The sequence below is a fragment of the Betta splendens genome, chromosome 22, assembly GCF_900634795.4.
Source record: "Betta splendens chromosome 22, fBetSpl5.4, whole genome shotgun sequence".
Taxonomy (NCBI): domain Eukaryota; kingdom Metazoa; phylum Chordata; class Actinopteri; order Anabantiformes; family Osphronemidae; genus Betta; species Betta splendens.
Window position 1 is genome coordinate 13,798,651 of NC_040900.2, and position 13,732 is coordinate 13,812,382.

The window sequence follows — 13,732 nt, forward strand, 5'->3', positions numbered from 1 at the left end:
ACAATGTTAAACTCTATCTGGTTAAAATGACCCCTCAAAGATAGCAAAAGGATATAAGAAAAAATTAAATGCATTTGAACTTTGAGGCTTCAGATAGTAGTTTAACAAATGTACTCACAACACATCTCATACTAGTATATTTATTGACAATGTCAGGTACCAAAACTTAGTTGTATTTGCTGTAGAATACAACTTATTTTCAGGATTTATGTACAGAGCAGCACAATATTTTCTCAGTGTAGTTCAGAGAGAAGGTGTGTGTAGAAGCATCTGGGTTTGTGTCCTGTATGCGAGTCAGCGCTTGGCCATTAAAGCAAGCTCAAAGTGAAGTCTTGATTGTTCTAAAGTCCGTGTGTGTGATCAGTTTTCCAGTAATATGTCCAGTTCTTCCAAAGGCAGCCTGAGACGCAGCTCTTTCTCCATCATCAGATCGGTGAACTCCTGCAGATGCTCAGGGAACAGCTGCACGGCGTCCATGTACAGACCCTGGTCACCGGACGTGTCATTTACACCAGATGCAGATTCACAATCATACACGGCAAACAAGACAGGTAATGACTTTTTTGTTCATTAGCTGTGTGGAACATCTTTTTGTGCTGTGTCTCACCTTTGCCCAGGGGATATTTTGTAAAGCCCTGTAGAAGATCCCCCTGGCTTTATCGACCTTCCCTTCGGACACCTGCAAACACACACCCACATAAACACTGTAATAACACAACAATGCTGATAATTGATCAGTCAATATTTGAGTATCCAAATGTGTAAATTATGCTTACCCTACATACTTTCTTATATCTCAAGAAATATATATATATATATATATATATATATATATATATATATATATATATATGGAAATGTTTATTTATAAAAATATATAGATTAACAAGCCAAATTGGATTTTAAAACCACAGCAGAATCATTCATATGTATTAAAACTATTTCTATTTTTTTTATCTGTCCCTTTGCATGTTTTCTTGAAATACATTGACATTCACATGCTTCTGCTTTTTTCAAGTGTTTCTTAGTGTGCCACAAAAGATGGGTTCACGTTTTTGGTCTTTAAATGGTTTACTTTCATTTTTTTGAGCAGAAGAAGAAAAGAAAAAAGAAAAAGAAAAAAAACTAGTATATCTAATGCTAAACTGAGTTCATTAAAGCAATTGTGTCTTTTCTAAAATGTATATACATATGTTCTAAAATGTATTTAGTAAAAGTTAGAAATTATTAAACAGATGAGATTTTGTACTAGAAACACTACAACTCTAATTATGACATCTAGTAGATATTCAATTTGCCTGAACTGCAAGGTTGAGGAATATAATTTGTTTCACTTATGGTTTTAATACAAATTCATATTTTAATATAGATTTATATTTAAAACAATATTTGTGTTATTAGCCATCTCACCAAGAAATGCATGTACATCCTCCAAAGTAAAGGACAGTGAGCACCCATCTCCGATGCTATAGCGTTTTCAAACAGTCTGCGAATACGGTGGCTGAGACCATTTTCCGGCAGGATGGGCAAAGCAACATCATGAGAACAAGACCTACAAGATGATGTAACAACATACAAACATTTTTTTTAAGTACTTAAAATCAAGAAGTTAGAGGCAATTTATACTTCCTTTTATGATTTAAGTTTATGATTTGAGTTTTTCTGGCATATATCCCAAGGAGAAACAAGATGTATCCTGTGTCTAAGTAGAAACATACAAGTATCCTCCAGCTTCTATTACCTCTGAGCAGCATCCACCAGCTGCTTCCTTTGTTGTTCAGCAACAATAGCAAATAGGTGTGGAACCACACTGTTGCTGTCCTTGGTTACCGAATGAAAAAAACGTCTGGCCCGGCCAGCACTATGGTAATGGTTCTCAACCTGAAATACAAGACGCATGAAGGTCACAGTTCCTAAATAAACAAGAGAGAAACAGTAGAAAACTACACTTTAGGGAATACCGGCTGTACAAAGGTGTAAACGGTTACTAAAGCTCATTTTAAATAAGCTGAATAAAACAACATAACGTAATACAGCAATACCTGTACATATATGCTCCACAGTGTGGTACTGCTGGGCCAGCTGGAGAGGGCAGAGGTCAGAGTGTGTCTTAGTGTTGCCAGGGGAAACACAATGACGCTGTTATGGTACCTTAGCAACGCGGCCTGCTGTACCGCTAGTACTTTACACTCAGAAGCAAGCTTGGTGATATATGTGAACTCAGCCCTAGCACACTCTGCCTCCCCATCACTGTTTGTTAATTTGTGATGCAACTCCTCCATTTTCCCCCTAGCTTGGCTGTAGACTTCATTAGCTGCAGATATGCCCACTGTGAGGTACTGGAACAGAGCAGAGCAGCCGACCAGGCCTCTCAGTCTCAGCGTCTCTGGACCTGGTAATGAAAACACAATTTAACTTTTACAACACATGCTTCTGGCAGAAGAAGAGGAGGCTAGTGTAAGTGTGTACAAGTTTTAAACTCTGAGCCAACGAACAACAATCTGACTGAGCTAAATAGTTTGTTCTCATAAGGTTTTCTTTACCTTAAACTATATCACAGTTCACCTCTTAAACCTTGAAATACACAGAGGTTGACAAACCTTTTTTTCCGGACGGAGGACTGTTGGGGTTCTCATCCAGCACTGACAAGCCAGCTGATAGAGCCTGTTCATATGCCTTTCTAGCTTTCAGAATGGAAACAGGGGAGATGGACTGGGGGGATGCTGGAGTGAATGAGGAGTTTCCATCAGCTAGCTTTGTTAGCACAGAGACAGCTGGGGAAGCCGTTACGTCCTTCAATCTCCCTCCTCGCACAGTTGTGCAGTCCTCCACCTCTAGCTGTGCCCATAGCAGACACAGCTCGCAGAAACTGGGGCTACTTAGCCCTTCGGTTCCACCCATTGCAGTTGCTGTGGAGAAAACTTTGCGTGCTTCGTCGAGGTTGCCCAGCATCCACTCCATATGGGCATACTCCCGCCACAAGACCAGTGACGAGCGGTTTTCCGGTTCTTTGAGCAGTCGCTTGGCAACCCGCTTACTTCTCTTGCCCTGAGAGCGAAGACGCTTTTTGTTGCTGCCTTGCAGACAGTGAAAGACCTGACACATACACAAATACAGCAGGAAGACAAAGAAATGTACAAATTTGACAAATGTTTTGCTAGTTTTCTCACCTAAGTTGTTTCAAAAAGACAACTGAGTCTTACTTTAACTTTCTCATACTGCATCCAGCAGAGTGACAGGACAGCTCGGTGGTGTGTGGGAAGAAAGGCTTGGACCATGTTAAACACATTGGTGACAAACCTCTCACCATGTTTGCCCAGTCCTGCCAACTTCTTTGTCCCTTGTAGTGTGGTCATGTGACCTACAGCATTAATCCCAAGGTCAGGTAGGTCATGGGAGGTCAGAGGATGCTGGAGGTCAGTACCTACAGTAGGACGTGACAGGGGACTTTGTCACCACCTTTAAATGTGATAAAATGACTTTGTTCTAATTGATGGTGTCAGTTTTACCCTGAGTGAGCAGTGAAAGGTTCTCCAGCAACAGGTCAGACTGACAGAGGGCATCAGAGAAGACAGAGTCCACAGGGAGACCCAGGAATGACAAGAACCAGAGGAGAAGATGGAGCTGAAGATCCGGTGACGACAGACAAATTAAGGATGGACCAATGTCATCAAACAACACCTACAAATACAGAGGATAACATGCAGAGACATTAAACAGGGCATATAGAGGGTCTTTAAGTGAACACATAGCCCATCAATCAACACTTACTAATAATAAACTATAAACACTACAATAAAAACTCAAACTGCTTAATGCATATTTTGTAAAAATCTGTTTTCTATCTGTCTGTGTTTCCTGCAGGACCTGTCTGTCAGGGTCTTCACAGTCTTCTTCTGTTTGGCCCTTGGATTTATCAGGCCTCCAGGGAAGCCACTGAGCTGCATCACGGGACGATTCCACATCCAGCCAGACTGTCCATCTGGGCTGGCTCTGATCCTTCACCTCCTCCTCCTCCTCCTCTTCATCCTCCTCTTCTTCCTCTGTGAGTACACATGAACATGAAGCTCCATTTCTTTTTGTTTTGATATTTATAGCATCACCACAGCTGCCTTACTTAGCACCAGCTGTGATTTTGTTTTACCTGCATTGGGCTGAATCCAACCTCCCCGCTCTTGTTGGACCATCCAGGCTTTCCAACCCCGGGCCCCCAACTCCCCAATCCTCGCCTCCCCACTATCCCAGAAAGGCTCAAAGAAGTCAACCTGCAAGTGAGAACATTCTGTTTTTCACTTTACTAAAATTATAGGCATTTCAAGAAATGTGAATTAACCAGTTTTAATAAATTACCTGCTGCTTGGTGGACAGCTTTCGTACACTGTCGGGTTTGTAGAAAGTAAAGTCGATCATGGCTTGAAATAGAGTAATCGCCTTCTCAGAGTGACCCGACTGACGCAAGAAATGACACTGCTGTGCAAAAATATCTGCACAGAAGAAAAGATCAAACTATTTTCCAATCTTCTGCTTCTGAAGAAATACAAGTAATAAAGTCTAGGCAAGGAAATCCATTAATCACACACATAATTTACATCTGCAGCACCATGCTGAGGATGTTCTATGATTCTGTGGTGGCCAGTGTTGCGTTTTTTACGCTGTGGTCTGCTGGGGCAGCAGCATGAATGTAGCAGACAGTAACAGACTGGACAAACTGATCAGGAGGGCTGGTTCTGTTCTGGGGGTGGAGCTGGACCCCCTTCATGCTGTAGCTGACAGGAGGATGCTGGTCCAACTCCTCTCTATCCTAGACAACACCTTCCAGCCCCTATACAGTGTGCTGGCTGGACAGATGAGCACCTTCAGACAGAGGCTGATCAGCCTAGTAATTAGATGCGAGTGTGTGTGTAGATGTGTTAGCGTTCTTATTTTTAAATTCTCCTGCCATCTTGTGTGTACCTCTAACTGTGACAGCAATGAAAGTGTGCAAAATAATTTCCCTCTGGGATTAATAAAGCCTTTTGAATCTTGAAAAACTAGAAACTTGAAAAAAGCAACAGCAGAACAAAATCTCATACCCAACATGTCCTCCTCAGTCCCTGGCAGTGCGGGGTGAGAGACCATGCTGCCATCTCTTACAGCGCTGAGAGTGCTTAGGCACTTTCCATAGGCAGAATTGACCTTTGACACAGAGAAATTGCTAAAGTAGCTCTGGGTGAAAAGCAGATACTTCTTCCACAAGGGGGCGCTGTTTGGATGAAGGAACACCTGATGTGTGACAGAAAACCAGTTGACCTCAAAATAAGCAAGCAAACTTACACATACATGTTAAGTATGTAGTAAACATACACCTCATACTACTCAGTGAGTTAGACAGAAACACATGACTGACCAGTTTCTTCCATTCTTTAGCCAAAGCAGAGGGCTCCCAGAGCTCTTGGCAGATCTTGAGCCGTTCCAGCTGCAAAACTATGCATTTAGGGTTGGTGGCCACTGCCCGCTCTGCGATGCTCAGCTTTTTCTCCAGGACCGCTTTGTAGGAAGATTTACGCTGCTCTACCGCATCAGTGCCCAGCTGCTCCTCCTTACCACCAAAGACTGTTGAAAGCTCGTCCTAGAAAAAGAAAGGCAAACGATAAAGGTTTTTGATTATTACTTTTTGAATCTAGAAAGGTTATGTGTTGATAAATGATTGCATTGCTGATGTCTATTGGCAAAATAAATTGACCTTCGCAAACTTCCTTCTGAACTTCCATTAATAGTTAGCAACTCTGCTGATGTACTATGTTTAGACATATAGGTTTTTCCCATTTTCATATCTATATATTCACTACTAAAACAGCTCTATATGTCACTCTCCATACCTGGTATTTTATGAATTTTATCCACAACTGTGTATCTGCAGGCTGCTCCCTGAGCTGTCTGTTAAACTCTTCAGTCTTTTTGGCCAAAAGCACAGCACTCAGGTCTGTCTGACCGTCCTCCTCCTGCTGGTCCTGCTGTCCTTTCCCCTGCAGCCAGAGGGATGTGGAGGAGTCATACACACCGAGGGGATTTTCTGATGATGTCTGCATTCTTGCACCTGATTTCAAACAAAGCATATTTAAAGTTAGATATGAGAAATTGTGTGTATTTATAATAAAATATGAACTCTCTTACTTGTCTCTACACGTTTCTTGTCCTCAGTGTCCCCCAGTGGGAGGAACGAGGATTTGATAACATTACTGCCCTCAGGTTTTGTTGGTAACGTAGGAAGAGGGGGCTCAGATCTCAGTATCTGACGAGTGACTGTAGAGAAGTATCTGTCTGCTGATTTTTTCTTGTCCGCACCTTTCTTCTTCTCTGATTCCTCCCACCTGATTTCCTGTCTGCGAAGGTCTAGGCCTAACGATGAGCTGCCTTTCCTCTTATACCTTGAACACATACAATCTTAAAATTATCCTTAAAATGACACCACATTGCAATTTAATATAAGTGCATATAATTAAACTAGCAATAAATGTTTACAATAATATAGCAATGATTTACATTTGAATCTTACCTTGCTACATCCCCTCTGTATAGTGACTTGTACGTCCAGTTGGCTGGGTCTGGTTTTCGGTCCACACAGAATGTTTGTTCTGTGGGAGATTGGACGTCATCCAACCAGGAAAAACGACTCGCTAATGGGGCCGCCTGAGATCTGGATGAATCCACACAACCACCACAGATGCAATAATCATAAAAACCAAAGCAAAAGTAAGACAGTCCTCATATTTAAAATCGGGGTGTACGCATGTGTAATAAAAATGTTTGCATATTTGCCCAAATACCTTTGTCCCTCATATTCCTTTTTGAGGTCACTGGGGTAAATTGTGTCAGAGTCAGGCCCACTGCTATCTGAATATCTACCACTCTTCTTTCTGTGCTTCTTCTTTTTTTTCCTCTTCTGTTCCGTTTTCTTCTGCTTCTTCCTTTTAGGTGGAACATTGCTTTTCTCCTCCTGCCTCTCATCTGCAGAGCTCACATCTCTGCTAACACTGAGAATTACAAGGTTTTCACTGTCAAAACACTTTACGATTCAACACCTACCTTAAGAAAGAAAATAAAGAAAAAAATGCAAAAAACATGGCTACTTTTCTATTTTTAAAAGAGACTATTTTTTTTTCTATTGATAAATACCTTGACTCCTTCTCTAAAAATCGACTGTGAAGAGAAATGGCATGCCCGGTCTGAAAGCTCTTGTTATTCAGCCAGTCTAATTCTAAAGAAAGAGAGAGGAACAAAAGAAATAGTGTTACTAAGCAAATAAAGTGTTTTGAAAAATAAGAAACCTACCGCAGTTGATGCAGTCAGTATAGAAATGACTGCCTTTCAAAGAATCAAAGACATTAGCTTTATTCAGCATTAAAGATTACAATTATGTGGAGGTGAAATGCTTCACCCGCAAAACCAGTTTGAAACCATAAACCAGCACTTTAGGTGGCATGTAAAAACAATCAACAAGTGGTTCATATAATGCAGAAGCTCAGACCTCGTTATCTGTTTGTTATATTGAAGATCTGGAACAGCTCAAACTCCGTCTCCAGATGACATCATAATTTTAATAAACTAGAGCAGAAGGGAAATTCAATACACAATCTGAGTAGATAATCTGTGAAGTCATCGTGAACAGCAGAAGCTACTCTTTGTCACTCTAAATATTTCTTTTACTAAACGTATATCCACTTTATGGAATGTAACTTTAAAACATTTTGGTATTTTAGAAAGTTTAAGTATAAATATTGTCATTATTAACCTGACATACATCTCTGGTAAAGATCGCCACACGATTATAAAAGTGAATACGAACTCTTATCTCCGTTTTAAAATAGCACACAGACAGCGAGGCCAACAAAAAGAGATACATACTAATTAAAGATTCAATTAAATAAACGTTAGGATAAAAACTAAATTAAAAGAAATTTCTGTCACGCAAATTTACCAGAGCTGTTCGTTAGGACAGTCAGTGTGAATCCGAACTAGCTTGTGACTCAGTTAGGTTATCTCCTCGAAAAAATACCAGAGGTTAGACCGAGATGAATGCAATGTTAGATACACGTGTGCTAAATGTAATCACCTTTGGAAGAATCTTCAAGTTTGTTACTAGACACTTCAGCAAAAGCTGGAAACAGCGCCATGATAGCTTGTTTGATAAAAACAGTCGCAGAAACATGACGTCATTTCTTCTTCCTCTATTTTTTAACGGTTATCAAACAACTATTAGGCTCATTACCGCCAACTTAAGAAAAAGGAAAAACTACAGACATAATGAAATAATACTTTTTGTAATTTTAGCTATTTTAATGTATTACATTGACAATACCGTACACATCCTATAATCAAAGATTTTGAAGATATGATTATTTATTTCATGTATATGTCTCGTACCATTACGTAGCAATGCCTTTATTTTTTATATACATGTATCTATGTATAAGGGGTCAAAACTACTATAAAACATTTAAACGTATTTGTTGCAGTCAAATATTATGTGTGTATTTATGAAATATTTTCTCTAGGAGTGATTTATCTCCAAATATTTCTTTGAGGCCTACATGATCAGACTGAACAATTAAACTATTATTTTTCACCACCAACATGTGGCAAAGTATCAGTATCTACTCTTTCCTTTTCGAATAGAGATATAAGATGTTGGATTAGTTAAATAGACTACCTCAATGATCATAGTATTCCAAATACCATTTAGGTATCACTTACGTATGTCATATATGATCATGTATCATGGATATGGTACATGCTAAAACATGTACAATAAAACTTTAATCTTCCTACCTTCTTGTATGTACCTCCAACTCTGACAGCGATCAAAGTGTGCAAAACAATTTCCCTCTGAGATTAATAAAGTTTTTTGAATTTTGAATTATTAAACATATAAGTTTGTGTTTGTGACTAAGTCATAATGTGCAATAAACACACCCATAGCAAAAGGCTTGCTCTTATTGTACAATGTTATAGCAGTCTTATATAAGTCAAGGGTGTTGATCAAGTACTAAAATAGAAAAAACACCAAGATTCCTTGGTGTTGGGTTCCCAATGCAACTGCACGAAAACAGTATTAGGTTTGTGTATTAATTTCTATGGTGTGTTTCCAAGACGACGAAAGCTGAAGCGTTATCCAATCAGAACTCGAAACCATGTTTTCTCAACCAATCACAAGGCTAAATTATTTTGACGGACATTTGATTGCTCCAATAGCGGCTGACGGTCGTATGTATTTGGCGCCGCTCCTACCTTCTCAGGTTAGTCCGTTGCGCGAACGCTGAAACGGTAACGTCTGAATCTGTGTAGTTGGCGGTTAAAAGTTTTGTAGTTTCGACCAAAATGAGGGAAATCGTTCACCTGCAGGCTGGCCAGTGTGGAAACCAGATCGGAGCCAAGGTTTGAAACTTTAGTTTCAAAGTCATGTCTTAACTCACCGTGAAAGTGCGTGTAAAATGTTAAGTTTGGTTTAGGCGGGCTGCTAGGTTAGCTGCTTTAGCGCCAAAGCTAAGGATAGCCATCGCAGTTGCGTTTGACTCACGAGGCTCGGTCATGTTAGCTCGACAGCTTAATTAACCTTTTATCTTTTGTTCTCTGCTTTTCTGCAGTTTTGGGAGGTGATAAGTGACGAACATGGCATCGACCCATCTGGGACATACCATGGGGACAGCGACCTGCAGCTGGAAAGAATCAACGTGTATTACAACGAAGCAACAGGTTAACTTCACATTGCTAATTCCGTGGCGCTGCCATCTCATTTGTTGTAATTCTGTCTCCAACGGTGTAGTTAGTGTCGTAGCCATCCAGCACAGGCTCCTTCCCCCAACAGAAATGTAGTAATTAGTCTTGGGATCTTTTGACTCAGCTTCCTAGTTACAGTCGCCCTGTTTCCACTAGGCAACAATCAACAAACCCCCAGGTAACAATAAAGATCACACACTGACACGGAAGCTTGGCCTCAATTGAGCTTTTGGCTTTTAGAACTTGTTTTAAACAAGTCACATTGTCTGAAAACTCATGAAATTTAAATAATAAACTGAGAGTAATCGAACAGGCTACAAACCCCGTGTACATGCAACGTTAATCCTTACCCAGTTAAGACAGGGTTAGAACAATTCCCCACAGTGATTAAAAAAAAACTGCAAAGCAAAATGAAAATAGTTTTAGTTAGTTGGGTTGATGTTAGATATGAAATAACTAAAACACTGACATAAGAAACTAAAACGGCTCTTTGCCTGGGTTTTACAAAGTTATTGTAAGTTTTTTTCTGTAATGTTCTGTGACCATGGTTTTATTACCAGGTGGCAAGTATGTCCCTCGTGCTGTGTTGGTGGACCTGGAGCCAGGAACAATGGACTCTGTGAGGTCTGGTCCCTTTGGTCAAGTCTTTAGACCAGACAACTTTGTCTTCGGTGAGAAATATAACATTTATTTTATTTATTTTTTAGATTTTATCCTTTAATTCTGCAGGACTAGCGAAGAGGCTTACGTTAACTTGCATACACATTACATTTTAAAAGGTGTAGTTGTTCATTTTAAATAAAATAAGATCCAGGGGCAACACTTGACTGGACAACACTTTTTTTTTTTTTTTTTAATTAGTCCTTTTTTTACTTGCAATGCAGGACAAAGCGGAGCTGGCAACAACTGGGCTAAAGGCCACTATACTGAGGGAGCTGAACTGGTAGACTCAGTACTGGATGTGGTGAGAAAGGAGGCAGAGAGCTGTGACTGCCTCCAGGGTTTCCAGCTTACACACTCCCTGGGTGGAGGCACTGGCTCTGGCATGGGCACGCTGCTCATCAGCAAGATCCGAGAGGAGTATCCAGACCGCATCATGAACACATTTAGTGTGGTACCCTCACCTAAGGTACACAGAAATTTTTAACAATTTAAATTAAATGCTTGTTTTGTGTTTTATTTCTAATCTTTTTCTTTAAACCTGTTTACCAGGTGTCAGACACAGTGGTGGAGCCATACAATGCCACCCTGTCTGTCCACCAGCTGGTTGAGAACACAGACGAAACCTACTGCATCGATAATGAGGCCCTGTATGACATCTGTTTCCGCACACTGAAACTTACCACACCTACTTATGGTGATCTTAACCACCTTGTCTCAGCCACCATGAGTGGTGTGACCACCTGCCTGCGCTTCCCTGGCCAGCTAAATGCTGACTTGAGGAAACTGGCTGTCAACATGGTGCCTTTCCCCAGGCTGCACTTTTTCATGCCTGGCTTTGCTCCCCTCACCAGCCGAGGCAGTCAACAGTACAGGTAGGGAGGCAGTAAACTCTATTCAGGAGACCATGTTAATAAACTGAAGACTGACTTTTTTTGAATTCTTCTCTTGTAGGGCACTTACAGTTCCTGAGCTCACCCAACAGATGTTTGATGCAAAGAACATGATGGCAGCCTGTGACCCACGCCACGGCCGCTACCTGACTGTTGCGGCAATCTTTCGTGGCCGCATGTCCATGAAGGAGGTGGACGAGCAGATGCTGAATGTGCAGAACAAGAACAGCAGCTACTTTGTGGAGTGGATCCCCAACAATGTCAAGACAGCTGTCTGCGATATCCCTCCCCGTGGACTCAAGATGGCTGCTACCTTCATTGGCAACAGCACAGCCATTCAAGAACTGTTCAAGCGCATCTCAGAGCAGTTCACCGCCATGTTCCGGCGAAAGGCTTTTCTCCACTGGTAAATTGTGATAGCAAGACAGTAGAAACACTTTTTCGTTTTAATGTCAAAATCATACAGTGCCAAAATTGGTTTGATAAAGCGCTTTAATTTTTATTTTACCCCTCACTACCTTTTTAGGTACACTGGTGAAGGCATGGATGAGATGGAGTTCACAGAGGCTGAGAGCAACATGAACGACCTGGTGTCTGAGTATCAACAGTACCAGGATGCCACTGCTGAAGAAGAGGGAGAGTTTGAAGAGGAGGGTGAAGAGGACATGGCCTAGACATCTACCATGACCTCCTTCTTACTATAAGATACTTGTCTGTGTTCTGTTTTAATTCTTTCCTACTGGCACTACTTTTTTGTGTTTTTAAAGGTTTTTCTTTTCTGGGATGTGGATGTGTGTTGTGGAAATAAAAAAAAAAAATCAATTTAGTCTGTGTGGTTTTATTACAAAATATAGGCGTAAAAGAAATGTAGAAGCACAAAGAAGGTAAAAGTGTAGATAGATTTAAATAACTATGATTAGATCCTTTAGTCTTATTGTTCACTTGATATTTGGTTGTATAACAGATTACTCTTTGTAGAATTGTCACGAAATCATGTCAAGTTATTTTCAGTCAATTTTGCAAACAGCAAAGGCTCAGAATGTGGAAATAAGATTTAATCCTAAATAATGTCTTTGATAATTTTGTTTTACTACAGGTTTTACATGCTTTTGCTTAAATTTGTCTTTCATTGTAATTTTCTGCTGTGTGGTTTGACTCTATCAGCCAGTGAATGGTTCAAGTTAGACCTTTGTGGTGGCCTATTTATTTATCACATTCTTGTGGTTGACATCTGTAGAAGATACGCAAATGCTAATATCCACAGCCGTATGCAAAATGAACAAAGTCTGTTAGTTAAGCTGGTGTCCAGCAGATCGAAGGAAGTTATCTGGTAGAACAGGCAGCAGATCTGATAACCAACATCCTCCCACACTCACATAATGAATATGGAAATCATAATTCTGATGCAGTACATACAAAGTGGACTTAGGCCAGACCTTGTAGCTCAACAGACCAAACAAAACCTGTATTTCTAACATGAATTGCTGTTGAGTGTGTCTCTGGTCTGTCTTTATATTAAAATGTGTAAATAGAAGCTACATGCAACATCTACGTATTAGTCATTGTGAATAAGAAGGAAGGAAAAATAATCTGGAATAATCAAATGGCAGAAAACAAATGAGCCTCATTTTAATAGAAAACTTCCTGCTTAAACTTCCTTTGTTGAAAGATAAAAGATGTGCATCATTTTATTTCCTAATATGTGTATAAAAGTGGTTTTGATTTATCTTAAAACATGAATTTATTAAAAGTTCATATTACACTTGTAAATCATTACATGATTTAACATACCATAACATGGTTTAATTACACATCAGTTATCTGTGAATATTCAGAATGCTCATGCTCCCTTGTAGGATGACAGGTTGGCTATTACAGGCTACGTAGCTTTTAAGGACATACTTTCATTCAATATTGTCTTTCTTATATGTTTCTATATTTCCAGACAAAAAATAGGAAGAGGAAACAGAAGAGCAGAAATGTCCTGGACTGGCAAAGCTAGAGGAGCCAAGGACCTCTGTCACACAACATGGCAGCTAAATAATTCAACATGGACATGCTCAGCTGTAACCAGAGCGAGGCCTGGGATGGGTAAGATCATCTGGAAGCTCAGTGTTTCAATAGTGAGTTTACCAGAAGAGCAAACAGTTCGGAAACTGATCCCAAGTCTGGATACAAGGCAAGGGCAGTGTCAAACAAATTAAAAGTCACTTCATAGACTTAGTTTATTATTTTGGTCAAATTTTGATCCTTTGTCTCATTTTCTCTTGTGTGTATTTTGGTCACTAAGACATAATGAGACTGGTATACAGTACATACGAGGCTTAAAATCAGGGCCATGATATGAGATGTAACTAGTGCTTTAAAATATTTTTTAGCAAGACATAGCTTAATGAAGAATATTCATAAAAAATATAAACAAT

General features: G+C 40.0%; 2 protein-coding genes and 1 long non-coding RNA gene across 3 annotated transcripts; 2 read left to right on the plus strand and 1 right to left on the minus strand.

Annotated features, from left to right (window-relative positions):
* Positions 1–124: 124 nt before the first annotated feature.
* On the minus strand, positions 125–8,236 carry nrde2 (NRDE-2, necessary for RNA interference, domain containing). Its single transcript, XM_029140035.3, has 19 exons — positions 8,093–8,236; positions 7,156–7,237; positions 6,807–7,013; positions 6,536–6,676; positions 6,154–6,407; positions 5,859–6,076; positions 5,387–5,608; positions 5,073–5,262; positions 4,351–4,484; positions 4,145–4,265; positions 3,868–4,043; positions 3,510–3,681; positions 3,204–3,424; positions 2,601–3,096; positions 2,043–2,392; positions 1,742–1,881; positions 1,411–1,552; positions 608–679; positions 125–486 (listed from the first exon to the last, which is right to left on the minus strand). Exons 1-19 carry the CDS (start codon positions 8,151–8,153, stop codon positions 361–363), a joined length of 3,525 nt encoding a protein of 1,174 aa, XP_028995868.1. The 5' UTR covers positions 8,154–8,236; the 3' UTR covers positions 125–360.
* Positions 3,907–6,149, plus strand: LOC129603643 (uncharacterized). Its single transcript, XR_008693737.1, has 3 exons — positions 3,907–4,045; positions 4,192–4,271; positions 5,407–6,149. It is a non-coding gene; the product is annotated as an uncharacterized LOC129603643 (long non-coding RNA).
* Positions 8,237–9,253: 1,017 nt separating the features above from the next.
* Positions 9,254–12,131, plus strand: LOC114848248 (tubulin beta-4B chain). Its single transcript, XM_029138589.3, has 7 exons — positions 9,254–9,414; positions 9,624–9,732; positions 10,317–10,427; positions 10,641–10,885; positions 10,969–11,291; positions 11,371–11,715; positions 11,836–12,131. The coding sequence occupies exons 1-7, from the start codon at positions 9,358–9,360 to the stop codon at positions 11,981–11,983; spliced, it is 1,338 nt and encodes a 445-aa protein (XP_028994422.1). The 5' UTR covers positions 9,254–9,357; the 3' UTR covers positions 11,984–12,131.
* Positions 12,132–13,732: the final 1,601 nt, after the last annotated feature.